The sequence below is a fragment of the Glycine soja genome, chromosome 20 (genome assembly GCF_004193775.1).
Source record: "Glycine soja cultivar W05 chromosome 20, ASM419377v2, whole genome shotgun sequence".
In the NCBI taxonomy this organism is placed as follows: Eukaryota; Viridiplantae; Streptophyta; class Magnoliopsida; order Fabales; family Fabaceae; genus Glycine; species Glycine soja.
Genome location: NC_041021.1, coordinates 37,370,125 through 37,393,515, shown reverse-complemented (window position 1 = coordinate 37,393,515; position 23,391 = coordinate 37,370,125). Strand labels below are relative to the sequence as shown.

Here is a 23,391-nt window from a genome sequence, read left to right as displayed (position 1 = left end):
CACCTTCAACTATGACCCTTTTAGTTACTCCCTCAACTTTGACGACGGCAATTTTCGCTTCTTTATTTTGCCCAACATAGCCACTATTTATCTTGCACCACAACGGTACTAGTAGAAGATTAGTTACTAGCTAGCTAGAGGGTCACTTCACTTGTTTCTCCATTTTCTGTAATTTCTGTCTAGATCCATTTATTAATTCCTTCTCATGCTTTTGATGTTCTATGTATCAAATGGGAATGCTAGTTTTATTTCTGTTTTACTACTTACCCTTCTCTTCTTCTGCTATACTTTGTTTTCTTTGTCTTTCTTGGCCAAAGCTGGCGTCTTTTATTTTCTCTTCTCAAGATACTCATTTTACGAACTAGTTCACAGGGAATCATTACTTTTCGAGGAATTTGCAGGGGTCACTGCACAGAACCTTGACATGTTGGAGTGCATGGTTTTGAGAAGCCATCTATATGATTGAATCTTTGAAGGGAAGGTGGTGGGGAATCCTTTAGATGATTGGAAGAAAAAAACATGATTTAAAAAAACATGTTTCCACATTTTCCATAAGTGCTGGCAATCTACAGGGACGTATGAGAAAAATAGCTGATATGAAATTAGTAAAAATATGTCAAATAAAAAAAGTGACAACTTTAACATTAATAGTTATGCCAAAATCAGTCTAACTTTTAATATAATTGTTTTGATTAAACTGATGATTTAAGCTGATTTGCCTAACCTCATTTTTACTTTCCACACCAACCTTATAATAAAATCGTACATAGAAAAGGGTTAAATATGTTTTGATTATATGAGTTATAATTATTTTATTTTTAATGTTTGTAAGTTTGTATTTTTTTAATTTGAGTTTTTGTAAGATATTTTGTTTATTTTTATTATTTATATATTTTTTTAATTTTAATCTCTTTAAATGTAAACTTACGACAACTACAAATAACAAAATTAAAACCTTAAATGATTTAAAATCGAAAAAAATAAACTTACAACAATTAAAAATAAACAAAAATATTTATGGAGATTAAAATTAATAAAATAAACTCATCGAACTTAAAATGAAAATACATTAACTTTGGACAAAAACATGTTGAAGCACTAATTAAGTCATTATGTTTTGATGACATGTTAATGTATTTTTGTCTCAAATGTAAAAAAATAATTAGTACTAGTATTTAAAGTATATTATTCTCATATAAAAAATAAGTATTTGTCTTAAATTATTATTTTTTGAAATTTAATATTAAGAATAAAAGAGAATCATTAAAAATAATTAAATGAATTAAAATTAGTTAAAATTTATCTATATTTAAGATCAAGATAAAAATATTTTTTTCTTATATTAGAAAAAATAATATTTTTAAGTAACACGAGCATTTTAGTTTAAGGATTTTTGTGGCTTCACCTTCACAAATGTGTGAGCCACTTTATTAAAAATGATAAAATTTTACGGGTTTGATAATGTATTTTATGGATTTTATTTTTAATTTTCAATTAATAAGAGAAAATATGTTATTTTCAATTAACACTTCTTTTACTTTTTGAAAATGTATTTCCGAAATTACATAAGCCTATTCCATAAATGTATCTCCAAAATTATAATTTATAGTTCTAGAGATATACTTCTAGAATAAGTATATATATTTTTAAATAAAATATCAATTAAAAATTAAGATGGTTGATGAGAAATTAAAAAAAGATAATAAACACTTATCTTACACTCATGTTTGTTAGTTTTATTTTCATTCTATCATTAGTGTTATTTAAATCATATCTAAAATATTTTTTTATTTTATTTTTATTATTCTTTAAACCATAATTTTAATCTATCTTCACCAAATATTCATTATATAATGTTGTATTTTCATCATTATTATACGATATTTTGCATTTTCCTTCATGTGACAATGCGTTTCAAGATACGTTCATGACTAACTTCATGTGACACTGAATCGTTGATGTAAACCTGAATTAGAAAATGAATAAACACACTTAAAAGAAATAAACCATCATCAAAAGCTCTGCTTTGTAATTAAGGTGTATAATATATGAAGTTAGTGATGATTGTACCTTGAAATGCAGTGTCACATGAAGGAAACACACAAAATATTATATAATAGTGATGAAAACACAATATTATATAATGAATATATGATGAAGATAGTTTAAAATAGATAGTCTAAAGAATAATAAAGATAAAATGAAAATAAAATTTTAAATAGAATGTAAAGAACAATAATGATATAATAAAAATAAGACTAACAAACATGAGTATAATATAAATGTTTATCATTTTTTTTATTTTTTTCATTAGCCATCTTAATTCTTAAGTGATATTTGATTAAAATATATACTTATTCCAAAAGTATATCTCTAGAACTATAAATCATAGTTTCACAGATATATTTTTGAAAAAGGTATATGTAATTTTGGAAAAATATTTCTGGAAAATAAAAGGGGTGTATTTATTTAAGAAAAAAAGTATAATGGATGATCGAGAGGTAGAGAGGGGTAGGGGGTGTACTTAGAAAAAGCAATGTGTAGGTAAGGAAAATGAGGGTGTAAATAGTAGGAGTCCAAGAAAATGGAATTAGAAGTGAGGCCCAATGCAACGAGGGGTACTTAGAAAAAAGAAAGATGAATGGACCCAATTTAACTTAAACTTAGCTTGACCTTGACCAAAAAAATTGATAAGATGGATCGGCGCGAGCGTGAATGGAAAAATGGAAACGGAAAGGGAAAAGGCGCGGTTATTGGCGCTAAAACGAAAAACATGGCTATTCGATTTTCCCTCCTTTCATTTCGTATTATATATTATATATTGGAATTTGGAACCCTTGCCATTCTCACTAGGACACAAGACGATAACAAATGGCATCATCTCAGTCGAGGAAGAGAGTTGACGCCGTCGATTCTCGCGCTGCTTCCGTTCTCGTTCGCGCCAAAGATGGCAGTGCTTTTGCTCGTTGGTTCGTTACTCTCTTTTACTTTAATTTAATCGATTTCTTTCAATTCATGCGCGTTGCTATTATTAGGTTTTATATTTCCGATTGATTGCGCTATGCTGTTTTTGCCTTTCATTTACGACTCGCTGACATTGAGAAGCGTCTTTCACTTCAGCTTTTGTTATTTGTGTTTTGCTGATGTGCGTTTTGCGTTTGTTTTCTTTGCAGCGACGATTGCAAGAAGAATGTGCCGGTTGCACTCATCGACATGCACAGTTGCAGCCTTGAAGCTAAAATTAAAATGAACCTAGGTTTGTGTAATCGATTCTTCCATTTCCTTACTTTCCTTGTTGTACTTCTTTTTGATTTTGATTTCGTTCGGTTTTTCAGACGCTCAAGTTGTGGAACAGGCTGCTGAAGCTAAGAAGCCGGAGAGGTGTGTTTTTTTCCACCTGCTTCTACCTGATTTTCTCTATCTGTGTTCATAAACGTTTGGATTTGCTCTTATTGACTTGATTTTTTTAATCTATTTTTTAAATGTGTAGGAAGAAGCCCAAATCTAAAGAGCCTATGGCAAAAAAAGCTAAAGTTGGGAAGGGGAAGAAAGTCAAGGATCCTAACATGCCTAAGCGTCCTCCCACAGCTTTCTTTGTCTTCTTGTAAGGATTATTTTGCTTGTTAGTGATGCTGTGGTTTTGCTTGAGTGTCTGTCTGATTGAGGTAATAATCTGTTGCAGGGATGATTTTAGAAAATCTTTCAAAGAAGCTAATCCTGATTCTAAGGATGTTAAAAGGGTAAGCAAAAATTGTGAAGTATGTTTTTGTCCTTTTTGGTTTTCATAAAATGAATGGGTGTTTGGCTTACTTGTTGGGGGATTTGTAGGTTGGTAAAGAGGCTGGTGAAAAGTGGAGGTCTATGACTGATGAAGTAAGTTAAAATTGTGGTGTTTTTGTTCAAGTGTTTCCTTGATTGATTGCTTGTGTGGTCTTGATAAAACTGTCATGATGTGTGTTGATTCTTCAGGAGAAGAAGCCTTATCTTGACAAAGTTGCTGAGCTTAAGGAAGAGTACGAGAAGGCTATGGAAAGCTATGAAGCTGGTCAAGATGAAGAAGTATGCTTATGATCTCTATTCTAAATGTGCTTTATATGATGTTGATTCTCGTTCTAAAGGTGTTGCTTTTGGTTTAGGATCAAACTGTGTCTGATAAGGAAACTTCTGATAAGGAAGCTGCTGCAAAAGAAGTTGCAATAGAAGTTGAAGAGGAGCTAACTGACGAGGACTAATGGTTGCATTATGGCACTCCTTGAACTTGATAGCTATTATTCTAAGGGCCACATAATTACTTAACGACTAGGGTTGTAAATTTTGGAACATGTTTTAGTTGGAGTTAAAAACTGTTGAAATCCATGCGCAATATCTTTTCATTTTTTGTAATGCTCTCTTGTGATGTTCGTGAATGGTAGTCACATTGTTTTCTACAAGAGGCTTGTTGGTCTCTTTTAGGATTGATTATTGCTTGCATATGTTTGAGCCTTTGAGGCAATTGGTAAATAGTCTGATGGCTACAGCGATATTCATTGGATTGACATGTGCGTTGCATTGAATAGGAGTTGCTTAGCTTTGTTGGCTTGATTCACGCCACGCTTTTCTTGGATAAGATTCTTTAAGGGCAGGGTGTACTTCAGCATTGTGGTCAACCTTTAAAAGCAAGGTCCACATGTGCCTGGGTTTTGCAGTGACATTTTTTTAGTGTGCCCACACAATTCAAGCCGTTGTGACTATTCTAATATAGAATCTACGCACGTTATAAAATGAGTGCATATTTTTATTAAAAACAATATTGAATTATAAAATTGAACTTGTCGACCTTGAAAAGAAATATTCAGATGTGGTAGTGCCCTATTCTATTTTGCTCATGTAACAATGGTCACAAGGCATGAGCATATTACTATGATAGAGTCAGCATCTCACTGACCCATACTCCATTGTTTCTTGCATGGTTGTAAAGGTTTGCCACATAAGCACAAGTTGTGGATGTAAGCAACTGGTCGAAAAATGTTGAATGGTCTACTTTGTGGTATTTCACCACACAGCCTGTTTGCCCTGAAGTTTGCATGCTTAAGACCAGTTATCTGTGACAAGCTACTTGGTATTTGCCCTGTTAATCCGTTTATGGATACATCAAGCCATAGTAGTTTCAACAACTGACCTAGACTTGAAGGGATGGTTCCCAATATGTGATTTCTTGAAATGTCCAGTCTCTCAAGATTTATCAAGTTCGAGATAGAAATTGGGATTGAACCTGATATGTTGTTGCTCCCCAAGTTTAACACCTTCAAGCTTGAGCCTTCCACAAATTCTGGAATGTGACCTGAAATAAAATTGTTTGACACGTCTATAACCTCCAAAGAGCTGCTTGTCCTGTCATTTATGATTGTTGATAGTGAACCCACCAGCAGATTAGCATGCAAATCTATGGAAGACAGTTCTGTTGGTAATTTGATTTCAGAAATGTCAAACCTCAGCTGGTTGTTTGAGAGCTTGACCTTTTGCAAGCTGGACATGTTTGTGAAGAAATTTGAAATACCATCCACCAGATAGTTATCTGATAGGTCAATAGAGCTCAGAGAGTCAGGTCTTGTGAAGTGTGGAAGATCTCCCTTCAATTTGCACCCAGCTAGATGGACATCTTTAAGCTGCTTGCTTCTGATCCAATCAGGTAAAATTCCAAGGCTGAGATTATTATAAGACAGGTCTATGGACAAAAGGGAAGGGATGCCCTTGGTAGGGATTGCTGGTAAGGGATCTGAAAGACAATTTCTCGATATATTGAGGTACCAAAGGTTCTGTAATCTTGATATGGACAGTGGAATATGCCCTGTGAGCAGATTGCCACTGAGTTGAAGACTTGTCAGGGATTTCAGATTTCCAACCTGATCTGGAATGTTCCCTGCGAACTTGTTATAGCTCAATGACAAGTCTAAAAGATTGACGAGGCTGAACAAGGAAACTGGAATTTTTCCGGTTAGAAGGTTAGAGGATAGGTCTAAATACGTCAAATTTTTGAAGTCCCCAACAAAATCCGGGATGGGAGATGATAACAAATTGTGGCTGAGATCAAGGTATTGCAAATTAATAAGGGTTTTGAAACTAAGAGGGATAGGACCTGTCAGAGAATTCCTTGCTAAATTAAGTTGGGCAAGGTTCCTCAAACCCCCAAGTGTTGGTGGGATCTGTCCTTTCAGATGGTTCCCACTCAATGAAAGGCTCTGAAGCAAAGGCAAACGACCTAAACTTGGAGGAATGCACCCTCCAAGGGAATTGTCTTCCAGAATTAGTTGGGTAAGGTGGGTTAAGTTTGAGAAACTATTAGGAATAGGTCCGTGATATGCTTCATACCACTTATGACCATTACCTCCAAGAAATGTAAGTTGCCCAGAGAAGGAGAAAGAGTACCCTTCATGTAAGTTGCATCAGCATCTCTCCCTGGCCTCTGAATCTGCAACACGTTTACACGCCCTGTGGATGGATTGCACTCAACTCCTTCCCACCCACCATCGCAGCAATCTCTGCCAGTCCACGTGGACAGTGTCTCTGTTGTGTCCTGTGAAATGCTTGCTTTGAAGCTGAGAAGAGAAGCTCTGTCTTCTTCTGAACAGATTGGAGGCTGTGGCTGTGGTGTTGAATAGGATGATGTCTCTGCCACAGTTTCTGAGAATTGACTGAGAAGTGAAAATATGAGAACAAGGTCTACAACCCATTTCCCAAGTTGCATTTTTGGAAGGTGGGTCTTGATCAGATTCACGGTTTGCTGTGAAGTTGGGATCTGGCAAGAGGAATTTGGGCAAGCAAAGCAAAAGAAAATTTTGAAAAGAATTTAGGGAGAAAAAGGAAAAGGGTAGAAAAAGTACCAGTCCGACATTGGTTTGGTTTAATGTATTATTATTATTTCACGTAGACAGGAAGGTATAATGATGAGCAAGTGGTGTCTGAGAATTATAATTGAAGTTTAGTTGGAGATCTGCATGGAGGAATGAGCAGAGCAGTCTCTTATTTATAGTCAGAGAAGAAAAAAGCTTTGTGAATGAAATGAAAGGGGATTTTACCAGCAAGCCTTGGATCAACTTAAAGGAGTTCACATGGAAATTTGTGACCGTTTGATGGATCACGAGGTTCCTTGGTGCATTTGAACTTTGGAGCGCACTAGATTCAAATTCTTTCCACCGTCGTTGTCCTTTATTATAATTCACCTTCAACTTCAATCTATGTATCGGCTGAGATCATTGTCCTAGGGGTAATTTTATTTTTTCTAAATTATTAAATGGGATAAATTTTAAATAAATACTCAAAAAAAATAAATTGTATAATATTTTACAATTTTTAAATTTAAAGTCATAAATTATTTTATATTTTTTTCTTTTTTATTCAAATCGTAAATTTTTTTTACCACTTCTTAATTTTTTTTAAATGCAACTTCAAAGTCATAAATTTTTATTATATATATTTTTTATAGAAGTAATAAATTAATATTTTTATTTTTATATATTATTTTATTTTATTTACTTTTTTTTTGTATTTTTTTATTTAATATGTTAAGAATTTTTTTTCTAAATATAATACAATTCAACGAATTCGTTTTTAAACTTGTACATATAGCAACAACTTCATTTTATTAATGTTTTATTTACTGAAAATTTATTAATTAAAATAATATAAAAATGTTAAATAAAATTATATACCAAAATAATAAAAAATATTAAATAAAAACAAAAATTAGCAATTTTTTTAAAAATATATACAACTTTAAAGTCATAAATTCTATCAAAAGTATAAAAAATTACAACTTTAAAGTCATATTTAAAAAAAATTAAAAAAAAAACAAAAATCATACAATAATTTATGATTTTGAATTCAAAAGTAATAAATTATCCTACGACTTACCTTTTTTTTTAATATTTATTTAAAATTTACTTTCATTTGATACCCCTGAACTATCATTTCACCCTTGTGTAACAGTATCCACAAGTTACATTATCATTTCTTCTTGCACAATCTTGACCACTTGATTTCAAAAACATACTACCCAACACATTTTTTTAAATTCTATTATTAGCATAAATATAATTTTATAAGTTTTATTTTCATTTAATGATTTTTAATATTTTTTTGACAAATTATAAGTAATAATAAAAATATATCAATAAAATTTACAAAAGAATGCATTAATTTGCAAAATAAAAAATAGAATGTATTAATTATTATTATCATTAGTCTTTTTTTTGTCTTGAGTTAGAGAGATCACATGTGTTTCTTAATTTTTTGAGTCAAAGATTAATTTCTGTTGTAGTGTGTGATTGTTATTAATTTAAGAAAATTTTATATACAACAAAATTTAAATAATTTCATCTATTAAATAAATCATCTTTTTTACATGTGAACAAAGTGAATCTTATATTACTATATCAATATTATGATGTCAATATTATGAGTTGTTTATTATCACTCGTCCGAACAGCTTTACTTAAATAAAACAAACAATGATGTTTACATAACGACTTAACTTTGTAGGGCTTAGCCTTGATGTCATTTTCATCCAACACATTCGATTTGTTTTACGGCCTTTTTAAGTCTTAACAAGAAATTGGTTCTTTTATTCTTTACTTGAAGCTCTTATTTTCTTTGGATTTTTCTGGACTTTTATTTTTGTTGTTCTTGAGGAAATAAAAAAAAGGATTTGAATATTTTAAAATGAGAAATTATATCAGAAAAAACATAATTATAATTTTAATTAAAAATAATAATTATATTTTAATAATTCTGTAATTATTATCTATGTTATTATAATTTAAATAACTTATTTTAATCAATTATTATAATTATTTTTGTATTTAAATGGAATTTATTGATAACATCGTCTAATCACATATTCACAAGTTAAAGTTTGTTGATTTTTATAATAAATCTTTTAAAAATCATAATTTATATTCATTGATTGAAAATTAATTTTTTTACCCTAAAAATGTAAAAAAATTAAACTCTTCTATTTTATTGAATAAATAATATATGTACTAAGTAAAAGTTTTTATATTATCAACTAATTCTAAAGACACAAGTGTGACATATGATAATTTGTTTATTTTTATAATAATTTATTTAAGAATTATATAACTTTTTTATTAGTTAATTGTATAATTTTTTTAATTACTTATTTAATTTTTATAGTTACTCAATCTTTACATTTTATTCTTATACTTAAAATTATTCGTTTTATGTCTTCTTTTGTAAAGACTAAAATGAGTGTAAGATTAAAATAAGTAGTTTTTAAGCCTAAAAACTAGAAAGTAGAAATTATAGAGATAGGGAATTTAATTAGTAATTAAATATAATATTTTTTTATACACCGATAATGCGTGTTAATTAAACTTTATTTTACTCCTTTAAAATGCACACTCTCCTTTAGGAGGAATTAAATAAAAACTTGTTTACTAAAATCTTCAAAGGCAAGAAGAGAAAAATGTAAAAACAAATAAAGTGGGAATGCCATGGTCCATTGAAAACCCAAAGGAGGGACAATACATTGGAATTTGGATGTCTGATAGCATGCAGCCCTCCACGTTCTTCGGATATATTTTTTATTTATTTTAAAAATAGTGTATACATTATAAATTTTATATTATTATTTAATTATAAATTGTTATATATTATAAATTTATTGAGTTTTATATTAATTAAATAAAGTCATATTTATCATAATTTTTAATTTGTTTATTGTGTAAAAGTTTTTACATGTGCAATACATAGATATTTACTCTCTTAATAAAAAAGAGTAATGATTTTGTAAAAAAATTAAAAATGAAAGGAGTTATAATATTCATACACCTCATGCGGTGAATTCATGGGGTGAATTAGGATGGAAATAAGAGGAGTGATAGGATAAAAAATGGAAAAAAAGTAGAGAAAGAAAACCATAGATATGATTGTGACAGGTAAAATGATGAATAAAAAAGAAAAAAATTAAAGAAAAAATAATGTGAAATTGAGATAAAAGAGAAAATAGATTGATGAATAGTATTTTCTTAATGATTTTCATTTGAAAGAAGTTTCTCTTGTCCCATTCTTTTTATATTGTATTTATGATCACTCTTATTTTAATTTAAGAAAGAATAATGGAAAAATATAGAAACTCTTATAAGAAAAAGAGATAACTAAATAATACATAATAAAATATATTATAAATTTAAATTCTAATATTTATAATTCATGTTTCGCATCTTAATTCATTTAGAGTAAAGACACCTTACAATGATATCAATGTTAAATTTATTAGATTAGAACTTCTTGATCCTTGATTTACATATAGCATATTCATGTTACTAAAGCTTCAAGAATTAGTTCAAAGTAAAAGTTACAAAGAATATATTTTTTAAAAGCACGCTTAACATGTAAGAAATGGTAATCCAAACATGTTAGTAGTAACGTTATATAATTTGTAACTTACTAATATTAATAACAATAATCTCGTCGTTGCTGATTTTGTTTTTCAAGAATTTTCTGCAGTAGAAGTGATTTTTGAAGGAGTACTAACAATTACACTTTTTATTATTAATTAAAATTATTGAAAATTATGAGTGAAATTTAACTAAAAAAATAAAATTTTATAACTATTAATAAATTCTAACTAATAGTAAAAAGAGTGTTCCAAATAGTGTATTAAAAAATTATATTGCTGTCATTTCTGTTCTTGAAATCATGATATGATGGCAAAAGGAATTATGTATATTATTTGGTGTGGATAAATAGTAATAGTATGGAACAAGAACAACTATCACTATTTATTTTTCTGGAAGCAGGATGAATATTGACTTTTCCCTATCAGTAAGCATGCTTAGCTTCCTTCCTTTACAGCATTACAATCCCCCATTCTGTTTATCATTTTAAAAACCATTAAAATGGTCTATTTTTTTTGTGGTTCCACATTTGGTCTTTCAATCCGGAATTTGTCAAGCATTGACTATTCTGTTTTTAATAATTATTTTTTTTTGGCTAATGCTCTTGCCTAGCAGCTTAATGTATTTTTAGTTTGATTTTTTATAGTAAAAATTAATGGGTGTTAGTTCAACTCGTATGATTAATTATGTTTATTTAAATGTGGTTGATATTTCATTTTCTATTTAGATAATATGTAGTAGTATCTTTTATATTCGAAACTTGTAATTATGCAAAATCTTTACAAGTATCATTAGTCACGATTCGTTGTTAAAGATTTTAGCTTGCATATGAATACTTTTATCCACTACCTTTGGTGATTGAGAACTTTGTCTTTTTTCCTTTTTTTAACATTTTAATTTTCTAAGCCATTTTTTTTTTCGGGATCTTAATTACCATTAATCTCCTCTCATAGATATTTCATACCAACACCGTAATGTTGAAAATGATATTCGTTCCGTGACAAGCTATCCAATTGTCGTCAAGAAAGTTGAATTTGTGTCTTTTAATACAGTTTTCATTCGACAAATGTTAAACGATGTCTTGTTATTTTTTATTATTCGTGAGAATTGAAAATAATATTAAAAAATTTATAATAACTTATATATTCATTCTGCTTAATCAATTAAATTTTAAATCTCTTTGATAATGTTATGAAAACAGAAAAATTTATTATCGAGATACATAAAAATGTTATTTCTGATTTTTATATGCACTCTCTGATTTTCTATAAAATATTTTTTCTTTTATTTTTTAACCAGTATTTTATGGATACGAGTTAATAAGATGCTTTTTATTTTCTTTAAAATATGCATTATTTGTTTATTAAACACCAGTTTTCCCGAGTGTGTTATTAGCACTTAACAGAGTCTCTAGTCTCTAGCACTACCTTGTTGAATATTTAGTAAAGTTTTAAATCTAAATATCAATATCAATAATTGAATATAGAAGTAACTATTAGAAATGAAGACAAATACTTAGATGGTGTTCTTTTTCTTTTATTTTTCCCGTCTTTTGATGCAGAGTATGTGCATGAATCGTCTACCAAATCTTAATACCTATCGCTGTCACTACACAAAAATGAGTTATAATGATATAAATTATTCATACCCATGAAATAGGATTTTGCATGATGTAACAATCTCTTTCATTGTCAAAAAAAAAAATCTCTTCCATTATGAAACAAACCCTAGATGATATATACGTAACAAGTGGGATTGAGAAACTAAATTTAAACAACTCAGGTAACTTAGGGTGTTGTTTAGTTTCATGGTGGGAACAACTAAATTTAGATATTTAGTTATTATTAAATAAATTTGTTTTTTTTTTCAAAATCTCAATTTCATTAAAGGTGATAAAAAGTAACTTTTTTGTTGGATTGAATTTTCCCCCTTAAATTTTATAGTAAATTTGCTTTTAATATCTAAAATCTAACATAATTAAATAACTATTTAAAAATCAATTTCAATCGAAATCAATTTTACATGAGTGTTTGGTTTAACATCTTTCAAAATTGGTTTCACAATTATCGAAGCTAAAAAAATTATAGCTTCTAGGTTTTATAACAGGTACGACATATCACTTTTTCTCAAGATAATTAAGCACTAACAAAGATAGTAAATGAAATGATACAAATATGACTAACAAAGATAGTGAATGAAATGATACAAATATTATTGAGTAAAAAAAAAGGGCCTATCTTAACCGTGTTCTTATGATATTGATTAAGAAAATTAAAAAAAAAGAAAGATTTCAATTGAAATATGTAAAATTATAGTGTTTATAACTTTTTTTTTATGTTAATCTATAATTTTATAGTAAATATTTTTTGTTTTAATTTCTTAATCAATATGTTTAGCAAGATAAAAAAAGAAGCAAAGATACTGAAAATCAAATTCATTAAAAATATACATGCTGATCTAAGCACGCACTTGATATAGATCCTCCATTTTGAGTAAAGCCGTGTCTTGCGTTGCGACTTGCGACCATACTAATTAACTCGCATTCCCGAAAATATATGAAGCAGCTTCTAGGACTTTTTTTATAGCCAAATTTACCAGACGAGTAATTAGAGATACGATTCTCTGTCCCTGTAACCACTAACCACGTTAACCATATTTTGGACTAAAACCAATTCCAATCGTGTCAATGAAAAAAAGTTGATTAATGTAAGAGAGTGTGGTGGTTGATTATGGTTAGGGTGGGGATGTGCTATATGAAAATGAGTGAGACTTATGTTTGATTCTAGTTTTGTTTATAACATTAGGATTTTTAGTTTTCCAATAACACTTCTAAGTATTCTAACAAGCTTTAATCACTTGAGTTTGTTATGGAATTAATTTTTGATTTAAATTTAATCACATTTAAAGTTTTTTTTAATTCTTTTTTAATGATATATTTTATGTGAATTGAACTCATGTTTTTCAATTCCACAAAATATATGAATTAACTTATTTGATATTATTCTAGTTCAATTGAATGATTTCAAATCTTTGCACTTTCTGTGTATAAAAGAATCTTTGCACTTTACGTACATTATAATTAAATTCATGTTAATTATCCACTTGGTCAAGAGAGAGGCAGAAAGGCGTGATGCCATTAACAAGTGGTAGTGGATATGGGAACTGTGGTGTACTCTCTTCAAGTCTTTTGTGCGATATATGACAATGAAACAAATCAATCAATGGTATAGTAATAGCAATGTTTTTTTTATTTGTTTGTTTGTTTGTTTTGGGTTGGGTTATGTTTTTCCCGTAACTGATTCAAAATTGATGAGCGAATGGTGTTAGATTGCGCTGATTGCGCAATCAAAGACATTGGTCCATGTGGGATGATTGTTGTTGAACTGAAATTTGGATTTTGGAGACTTTAAGTAGAAGACTTTTAAGACAGGGTCCCAAATTTCTTAAAAGCTAACATTATAGTCCAAACGGGTAGGGGGTCCTACACGTCATTCTCATCCACTCATTTACAACGTTGGTTATAAAATGATTTATGAAAATCTTGTCTAGAACATGGGAAAAAGTTTAAGAAGAAATATGATATGATTTCTTATGTTTCTTTCTTATTTGTTTCAATTTCAAATGGTACTTGATAATGCCGTTGGTGTAGGAGGTGTGTCTCCAGGTTTATTGATTTTATTTATTTTAATCTTTGACTCATTTGTTGAAAAAGGTATTTTCATTTTTGAATAAATGATATTATATGAATTGGTTTTATATTATTATCCAACATCAATTCTTCATTTACAGTAAGTTAGTTGTCTTTCATTATAATTATATGAACTAAGTCATGCTTAGAATAATTTTAAGAGTAATGATATACTAACATTTTATTATTTTAAATATCTTATTAATATTTTATCTTTCTCTTTTTATCACTTCAAAAATTTATCAAACATGTATTTTTTTTTATTCTCTTTCTAGATGTTAGATAGGGGTTTGAGGTATCCATTATTTTTTTTTTAATTTCTAATTGGTTGACATGATAATATATATAATCAAGAAATCTAGTTTTTTATTGAATAGTCTTCATGAATTATTATAATTTTTTTATACTAACAATATTTGTGTGTTTTTTTAAAGAAATATTTGTCTGTTAAAATCTTCATATTTAACCATGAAATATTTTGTAACATTTATACTTTTCATGGATCCATTTCATGTATATAAAATTACCTCCATTTTTTTTATCAAACAGTTTATCCCATTACCGATAGTTAATAACCAATTTAACTAATTTTTTGAAGTTTTGAAATGTATTTAAGAAACTGATGTATTTCAACAAATGTTCTTCCATATATAATTAAATTATATTTTAACTATTTTTTTAAAGTAAAATATGAATATTAATAATTTTAGATATACGATATTTGGATAGCCAAGTTGTTTCTTCTTCAATGAATATTAAATGTTTTATCTTTTGTTTTGAGTTGTTCCATAATTGTTTTTAAATCATATATGAAATAGGATATATTAATGTTTTCTGGTCCTTCTTTTAACAAATCAAATGCATTCATATACATAATGATAACACAAACATGATCCCAAAGAACACATGTGCAGTACAAAATTTGAAATAAAATGGAAAAATGGGTCACAAATTAATCTGTCAAGATGCCAACAAAATTCAATACATCTGGTATACATTGTTGGATCCTTAAATATGTTAATAAGGATTTGATTCTTAATTTTGTATATGAAAAAAGTATTTTATTAGAAGAAGTAAAATTCATTTCAATAATCTAACTTAATGTTCTCAAAATTGGACCGGCTATGGAATCGGTAAAAGTACTGATTCAAGGGTCAATGATTCAATTGGGTCACAGCTGCAGACTTTGATGACGAGGGTGGGGATAGTGATGTGTTGGACACACCACCAGACAGTAAAGATGAAGGGACAAAGACCCAAAAGTTTCCAAGGTTTAGAATGCCTGAGGATGATGTTCTAATTTGTATTGAGAAGGGGATGATTTTTAACTCCTAAACTGATATAAAGGCAGTTAGTGAACAAGAAGAATCGGATCATTAAGCAAAATGATTTAAAGAGGGTTGTTGTGAAGTGTACGCATGGTTGTCCATTCCATTTACGGTTTAGTAAGTCAAATCACAAAACTCATTGCAGGTGGTGACCTTCAGAAACATTCATACATGCTTCATGATAGCTAGAAACAGACAAGCTACTACTGATTGGTTAAGTATGAAATTCATCTCTTTATTAAGGCATGCACCAGACATGAAGATAAAAAGGCTGATTGTTGTAGCACTTGAGAGATGGGGTTGCAAATTTTCCCATCATCAGGCTCAAAGCTAAAAATAGGGCACTTGAGAAAATACAAGGTGCAACAAGGAAGCAATACTTTCATATAAGATATTATGCTCTCGATATTATCAAGAGTAACAACAACAGTATGACCATTGTAAAAAGTAACATGAGTAGCAGAGGGCCAGTTTTTGAGATATTCTATATCTGTCTTGAGGCATGCAAGGATGCATTCGTGACTACATGTTGTTGGTTTTGAGGAAGAAATTATAAAAAACAGAGGAGAGAAGAGAGACAATACGTTTGCGGAGGAAATAGAATTATTCTATTCTAATTCGAATTGTTCTCATCAGCGATACAATAAATAGCAAAAGATAAACTAATTAGATAACAAGATATTAGCAAAACAGAATATTAAAACTAACTTGCTCCTTAAAGATAAGAACCACTTATTGACTAGGCTAATCCATTAAAACTGACTTACCCCTAAAATATAGGAAATCAACTTATTTACTAAATCCTATTTTAAAAACTGAAAAATAAAATATTATGCAGTTACAAAAGTATATCTTCAACACTCCTCCTTGCTTTTGGAACTGCAAACTCCAATTCTTTGAGTTCAAGTTTGTTGATAGGTAGTGACTTTGTAAACATGTCAGCCAATTAATCTTTAGACTTGCAGTAAATTAAGTTCACTTCTCCACTTTGTTGCATCTTTATCAAATAATAAACCTGGATGTTGAAATGTTTAATCTTCCCATGACACACGGGATTGTTTGCCATAGCAATGGCTACTTGATTGTCAACAAAAATTCCAGTTTTGTTCTCTTTAGAAAATAGAATGTTTGACCTTGTTGAAGTGAAATACATTAGACATCCAATCAAGCTCCCACAATATCCTTCATCAATGTTATCAACACCTTCTTCTTTTCTGAACTTCTCCTTTTGATTCATTAGTGTGCTAGCAGATTTGCATTCCTCCATTTGAATCTTCTTCAAATTTTCTTTTGCATATTTTCTTTTTTTCATGTTTAGCATTCTTTCAAGATGGCAATGATCAAGTCTCTTGTGCTTGAATTTCATGGGTGTGACTTGAGTGAAATAGGTTGTATGCTCCTCCTCTGCTGGATCAAATGAGAAGCTTTTACCTTTCATTTTAACCCTTAGAACTTCCCGGCCAAAATTGTCATAGATAAAGCAATGTTGATGTTCAAAGGACACTTTAAATCCCTTTTTAATCAACTGACCTACACTTAGCAAGTTTTGGTCAATGTTAGGTACATAAAGAACATCTGATATTAATTTGGTACCTGAACACGTTGAAATTGCAACAGTTCCTTTTCCTTTTACAGGAATATAGTCACCATTCCCAATTCTAACCTTTGAGACACTAGTTGGCTTCAAATCTTTGAATAAAGTCTTATCATATGTCATGTGGTTCGTACAACCACTATCAATCAACCAACTTTCACTTGATTCACTACTCAAGAAGCATGTGGCCACAACCAGTTGGTCCTCATCTTCTTGATTAGCAATCTGAGCTCCCTCATCATGGTGATTTTTGTTGGGGCAGATCACCGCTTCATGTCCTATCTGGTTGCACTTGTTACATTTTGCATCTGGTCTCCTCCAACATCTGAAAGGTGCATGACCTTTTTTGCCACAATGATGACAAGGTGGATAATTTTTCTTTTTATCCTTATCTTTGTTTTGGTTGTTTGCACTATTTTTGCTGGTTGCTGGTTGATTCTTCTTGAAAAAATCCTTTGCTTTCATCAACTTCATGATGTTTGGCGGGCAAAACACCTTCGACAACACAATCTTGCCTCATCAACCTTCGTTGCTCTTGAGCTTGCAGGGCATGTAGCACTTCTGCCAATGTGATTTTCGACAGATCCTTTGTGTTCTCCAATGAAGCTATAGATGCTTCATACCTCTCCGGCACCGTTACCAAAATTTTCTCTACAATTCTCGAATCAGCAAAATCACTTCCCAACAACTTTATCTTGTTGGCAATACCCAACAATTTGTTTGAGTATTCTTTGATTGTCTCTGACTCTTGCATCCTTTGAAGCTCAAATTCCCTCCTTAAATTCAGCACTTGCATGCTTCGTATTCTATCATCTCCAGCGTATTCCTCTTTCAGATAATCCCAAATTGCTTTGGGTGATTTAAGAGTCATGATTCTGATGAATATCATTTGTGAAACACCAGTGAACAAACATGACCTCGCCTTTGCCTTCTTCATCTTTCTTTCCTTGTGATTTTTAATTTGGGCCATGGTGGGATTTTCAGGCAGCGGATATATTTCATAATCCTCTTCCACAGCATCCCACAAATCCAAAGACTCCATGTAGGATTGCATTTTCACTTCCCAAAGATCATAATTCTCTCCATCAAAGATTGGAAGAGTTATGTGGGAAAAACTTGCTTCACCTTCCATGGTAAAAGTCCCGTAAGGATAAGGCTCTGGATACCAATTGTTGGTTTTGAGGAAGAAATTATAAAAAACAGAGGAGAGAAGAGAGACAATACGTTTGCGGAGGAAATAGAATTATTCTATTCTAATTCGAATTGTTCTCATCAGCGATACAATAAATAGCAAAAGATAAACTAATTAGATAACAAGATATTAGCAAAACAGAATATTAAAACTAACTTGCTCCTTAAAGATAAGAACCACTTATTGACTAGGCTAATCCATTAAAACTGACTTACCCCTAAAATATAGGAAATCAACTTATTTACTAAATCCTATTTTAAAAACTGAAAAATAAAATATTATGCAGTTACAAAAGTATATCTTCAACACATGTAGACCATTGATTAGACTAGATGACTGTTTTTTAAAAGGTGAGTATGGTGGACAGCTTTTGACAGCTATAGGCAAAGATGGCAACAACCAAATGTTACCTATTGCTTATGTAGTTGTTGAAGCTGAAACTACAGAGTTATGGTCATGGTTGTTGGGCTTTCATTACATGACTTGAACAGTATTCAATAGAAAAATTGGCTCCTTATATCTGACAAGCAAAAGGTAATCTTGTTACTAATTCTGATTTGTTATTAATGTACATTTCAATGGTTATTAATTTTATTTGTATTTCTGAATCTCAGGGCTTGGTTACTGTGATAAAGGATCTTGGTTCAAATGTTCAACATCGTCTACGTGTAAGACATTTGTATAGTAACTTCTGAAAGAGGCATCCAGATGCTCATTTGAAGGAACTAATGGCAAGCCGCAAGAGCCACCACTGTGCAAGAATGGAAGAGAATTATGTAAAAGATAAAAAAGGGTGATGAAAGTGCTTAGAAAGAATTGAATGAACTAAATGCATCTTGTTGGACCAAGTCAGCATATGATGTAAGTTCTCAATGTGACTTGCAAGTTAATAATATGTGTGAGGCATTTAACAAATTTATTTTAGAACTAAGGGACAAGCCAATTATCAATTTGATGGAGGGGATTAAGGTATATTTAATGCAAAGAATTGTGAGTCAGATGGAAAAGATGCTGAGGTATAATGGTCCAATTTGTCCTAAAATTCAAGAGATATATGAGAAGATAAAGAGAGAGGCTGGGGGTTGGACTCCTGAATGGTGTGGTGATGATCAATACTCACTATTTGAGGTGTCTAAGAACTTTGAAAAGTTTGTGGTCAATATAAACAAAAGAACTTGTAGTTGCAGAAAGTGGGATCTGAATAGCATCCCTTGCTGTCATGGGGTAGCTTGCCTGTGGCAGAACAATTATAATCCAGAGGCCTACGTGGCTGCCTGTTATAGGTACATTGTTTAAAATAGTTACACATTTGAATTTTAATTTTAGAATATTTGTAACAGCCAACTAACATGTGAAAAACACTTATTTGTCAACCTACTTATATTACATTAAGGCATCCAATGGCCCAGATTTATGGCCTGAAAATGGATTTCCACCAGTGCATCCCTCTGCTATCCGAAGAGCACCTGGTAGACCAAAGAAGGCAAGGAAAAAAGCAAATTATGAGCCACAAGACAGGTACAAGTTGCCTAGGCAAAAATTATCTGTTGTTTGCAAATTTGTGGAAAAGTTGGACACAACAAACGAACTTGTAAAGGTAAAACAAGGGCTGACAGGGAGATTCCTAAAGGTGAAAACAAGGTAATTGATAATGCACATATGCTTGGATATTTATTAATTTAAGGACTTCAATTTATTTGTGGTCAATGTTGCAGAATTTGAAAAGGAAAAGAGCTGCACCCCGATCTGTTCCAAATAAGGTTTACAAATTAATTGTTTAAAAAACTACATTTCTTCATTTATGCTTGCTTCATTTAACTATTTGTTTTTTTGTTGATGTTTGCAGAAATTAAGGATGGAGCCAATCTTTAAGTCTGGACTTGGTGAAACATCTGCATCAGCGTAACAAGCACCTATTGCTGAATCAGCTGCACCTATACCAACTCTAAATGGTTCATCACAATCAGCATCTACTGCTAATTCAATTGAAGGTGTTAATTTGAGAACTACAAGGTCAACCGCACGTGCATTTGGTGCACCTCCACAGAGTTAGGGTAGTTCTGGTGCACCTCCAGTGATTCAAGTTAGTTCTATTGCACTCCCAATGATTCAAATTAGTTCTACTGCACCTCATGTGAGTTGAGCTTCTTCTGCTGCAACTCCATTGAGTCAAGTTTCATCTGTGCCATCTCTTGCACCACTTGGTAGCCAAGCATCATTTGCTGCACCACCAATCAACCATACTTCATTTGGTAGATTAACCAGTCACAATGTAGTTGAATCTGCACCACAGACTCTGCACCAGTCTCCACGGAAAAAAACTTGCTTGGATGCGGACTAAACTTTGTAGTTCCTGTGAATGTTTTGTGGTTGTATTTTAGGAATATTTTTTGGTTGTAATTTGGATATTCTTGGTACTATGTTGGCTGTTATGTATTTTGATTGTCTAAGAATGGTGTGTTTTGGTACACTTCAAATGCCTATAGACCATTCATAGGCAAGTACTCATTATTGATATCCCTTCATATAAAGTAGTTATTTATGCTAATTGTTCATCTGATTTTCATTATCTATGCTAATTATTAGTCCATTATTTTGATTGGTACTTTGGAATACTACTCAGTAAACAAATTGATACCAAATAAAGGATTCATTTTTCATTGATACCAAATAGATTGATGCATACAATCATTCCAGTCCTACACCAAACTTACATCAAATAGGATAACTATTAACTAATACAACACTACATGATTACACCTTACTAACAACCAACACAACCACTAACAATGTAAAAACCCAAGACACAATAATCCCATTGATCAACAATTTTTTTTCTCTTTTACAACTCAATATGCTTTGTCCTGAGTTCATTCTCAATATTCTTGAGCTCTTCCAGTTTCCTCATCAACCCAACAATAATTTTCTTCACACGAGGATTCAATGGTGGATCATACCATTCAAAGAAATTACACCCCTACCTCCCTGAGTCCTGCTAAAATCCCAAACAAAATATTAGGAGCAAATATATTTCAGCAACCAAAACAACACAGAACCAGTCACAAACCTTATAGTTCCCACAACCAAAAATCCTTCTGCAAACATTATTGTCAGTCCAGGCAGTGACCAATGGAGGATCTAAGTCGCATTCACAACGAACACGACGTCTATTGAGCCCAGAACCAGTGCTATGCGAATACCCACTGCTTTCCATCAACAAAGGATGATGGGTTTGAGGCAGAGGAAGATAATGGGATTTGAGGAAGAACAAGATGATGGGGTTCAACGAACAAGGAGGAAGAAGATGCGAAGAAGAGTAAGCGGGGAAGAGCGTGAAGCAAGGAAGAAGAGGAAGAACATGAGGAAGAGGAAGATGAAGAAAAAAAAAGTTTTCAAATTAAATAAAGTTAATTAAACATATACTCATAGTCAACTGAGGATGAGACATTAGAAATTAGGCAACTGTACTAAAATTGCACAAATTTAAAAATGGGGACAAAATCCAATCATTTTAAACTTTGGGGACCAAAACCACACAAACGTCAAATCTAAAGTTACAGTTTAACCTTAAATTTAAGACTGTGTTTTTTGGAGAGTAACCTCTTAATTTACACTCATAAACAGAATGCTTCACATAATTTATTTTACTAATTTTACAAGTTTTATTTCTATATTTTATCTTTAAGTTTAATAAATATTTAGTATCACCTTTAAAATAATTATTATCAAAGTCAATAAATTAATTATTCATGATAGTTTAGTGTCAAATCACACTATACATTCAGTGAATATCGTAATTACACTAATTAAAATCATGTATCTTAAAAAATATAAAAAGATTTCATTGTTATTATAATATTCTTACAAATTATTCAATTACATGTTATATATGACAAATGAGAAGGGATCAACTCATATATGACTCTTTTAATGGTTATAATAAGTAATTAATCTTAATCATTAAATTTTTAAAAAATCAATGACTAGAATGAAGAATATATTTTTTTAAAATTACTCTTGTTTACTTGATAATACTACATTAAAAATCATACTAAATTTGTTTTGTATTGGTTGAATAGTTGTGATACTTGTTATTATTAATATTTTTTTGATAAACAGAGAGGAAAGTAGAGAAATGACGAAGAAGAAAGAGAAGAACAAAGCTGATTTCATTGATCTGAAAAATTAGGTAGAGATAATTACAATCGAGGTATTTATAAACCTCTGGAACTAACTATAACTAACTCTAATAGAAAGCTAACTAACCGATCCCATTGAGATGCAGTTAAAAAAGCCCTTGTACTCCCTGATGGGTGCTACTAGCAAAAGCTAACAATCCTTACAGACAACATACAAACCTGTTTTCACAATTATACATTGACATATACTGATACCCCTCTCAAACTCAAGGGGGAGAGTTTTCAATGGAAACACTCTTCACATTGAGTTTGCCTCTCAGAGCCGCAAATCTTGATGCAGACAGTGATTTAGTTAGAATATCAGTCCACTGATCCAGAGCTGGAATGTGAACAATTGAGAGCTGCTTGGCCAAAATCTTCTCTCTGACAAAAAAATACACCAATCTCCATGTGTTTTGTTCGACTGTGAAAAACTCGATTATGAGCAATAGAAACAACACTCTGATTATCACAAAATATTACTAGAGTAGTGAAAGAAACTTGTAACTTTATCAGCAGGGTATAAATCCAAGTCAATTTAGTGGAAGTTTGAGCAATGCTGCAATATTGGGCTTCAGTACTACACCTGACAATAACCTTTTGTTTACGAGACCACTAAGAGACTAAGTTTGGACCAAGAAAAATGGTAGTCCCTAAGGTGGAGCGCCTGTCATCCACATCAAATGCCCAATCAACATCACAAAATGCTCAAATGGCCAATGGATTTTTAGTAGAAGCAGGCTGTAGGAGCAGACCATGAAACAAAGTACCTTTAAGATATCTTAGAATCCTTTTCTCTAGTGAGAATCCAAAGAAGCATCCATAAATTGGCAAACCTTATTGACAGTAAAACTAATTTCAGGTCTAATGAGAGTAGCATATTGTAATGCACTAACTACAAACCTATAAAGAGAATGATCATGAAAAACATCAGCACCATGTTTAGACAACTTGCAATTAGAAACCATGGAAGAAGAGATTGAATAAGCTTCAGCCATGTGAGTTTTGTGAAGC

General features: G+C 31.0%; 2 protein-coding genes, 2 long non-coding RNA genes and 1 pseudogene across 4 annotated transcripts; 2 read left to right on the top strand and 3 right to left on the bottom strand.

The window, feature by feature from the left end:
* The first annotated feature begins 2,795 nt into the window (after window positions 1–2,795).
* LOC114403603 (high mobility group B protein 7-like) lies at window positions 2,796–4,537 on the top strand. The gene is made up of 8 exons (XM_028366641.1): window positions 2,796–2,969; window positions 3,174–3,256; window positions 3,336–3,381; window positions 3,491–3,604; window positions 3,683–3,740; window positions 3,829–3,873; window positions 3,970–4,059; window positions 4,137–4,537. Exons 1-8 carry the CDS (start codon window positions 2,872–2,874, stop codon window positions 4,230–4,232), a joined length of 630 nt encoding a protein of 209 aa, XP_028222442.1. The 5' UTR covers window positions 2,796–2,871; the 3' UTR covers window positions 4,233–4,537.
* Window positions 4,538–4,753: 216 nt separating this feature from the next.
* LOC114403602 lies at window positions 4,754–7,037 on the bottom strand (annotated as a pseudogene).
* Window positions 7,038–17,419: 10,382 nt separating this feature from the next.
* LOC114402081 lies at window positions 17,420–17,878 on the bottom strand. Its single transcript, XM_028364617.1, has one exon. It carries the CDS (start codon window positions 17,876–17,878, stop codon window positions 17,420–17,422), a length of 459 nt encoding a protein of 152 aa, XP_028220418.1.
* A 641-nt stretch (window positions 17,879–18,519) lies between these two features.
* Window positions 18,520–20,747, top strand: LOC114402891. Its single transcript, XR_003664547.1, has 5 exons — window positions 18,520–18,733; window positions 18,814–19,482; window positions 19,593–19,840; window positions 19,915–19,959; window positions 20,046–20,747. It is a non-coding gene; the product is annotated as an uncharacterized LOC114402891 (long non-coding RNA).
* Window positions 20,748–20,830: 83 nt separating this feature from the next.
* On the bottom strand, window positions 20,831–21,570 carry LOC114402890. The gene is made up of 2 exons (XR_003664546.1): window positions 21,267–21,570; window positions 20,831–21,191 (listed from the first exon to the last, which is right to left on the bottom strand). It is a non-coding gene; the product is annotated as an uncharacterized LOC114402890 (long non-coding RNA).
* Between the last annotated feature and the right edge of the window lie 1,821 nt (window positions 21,571–23,391).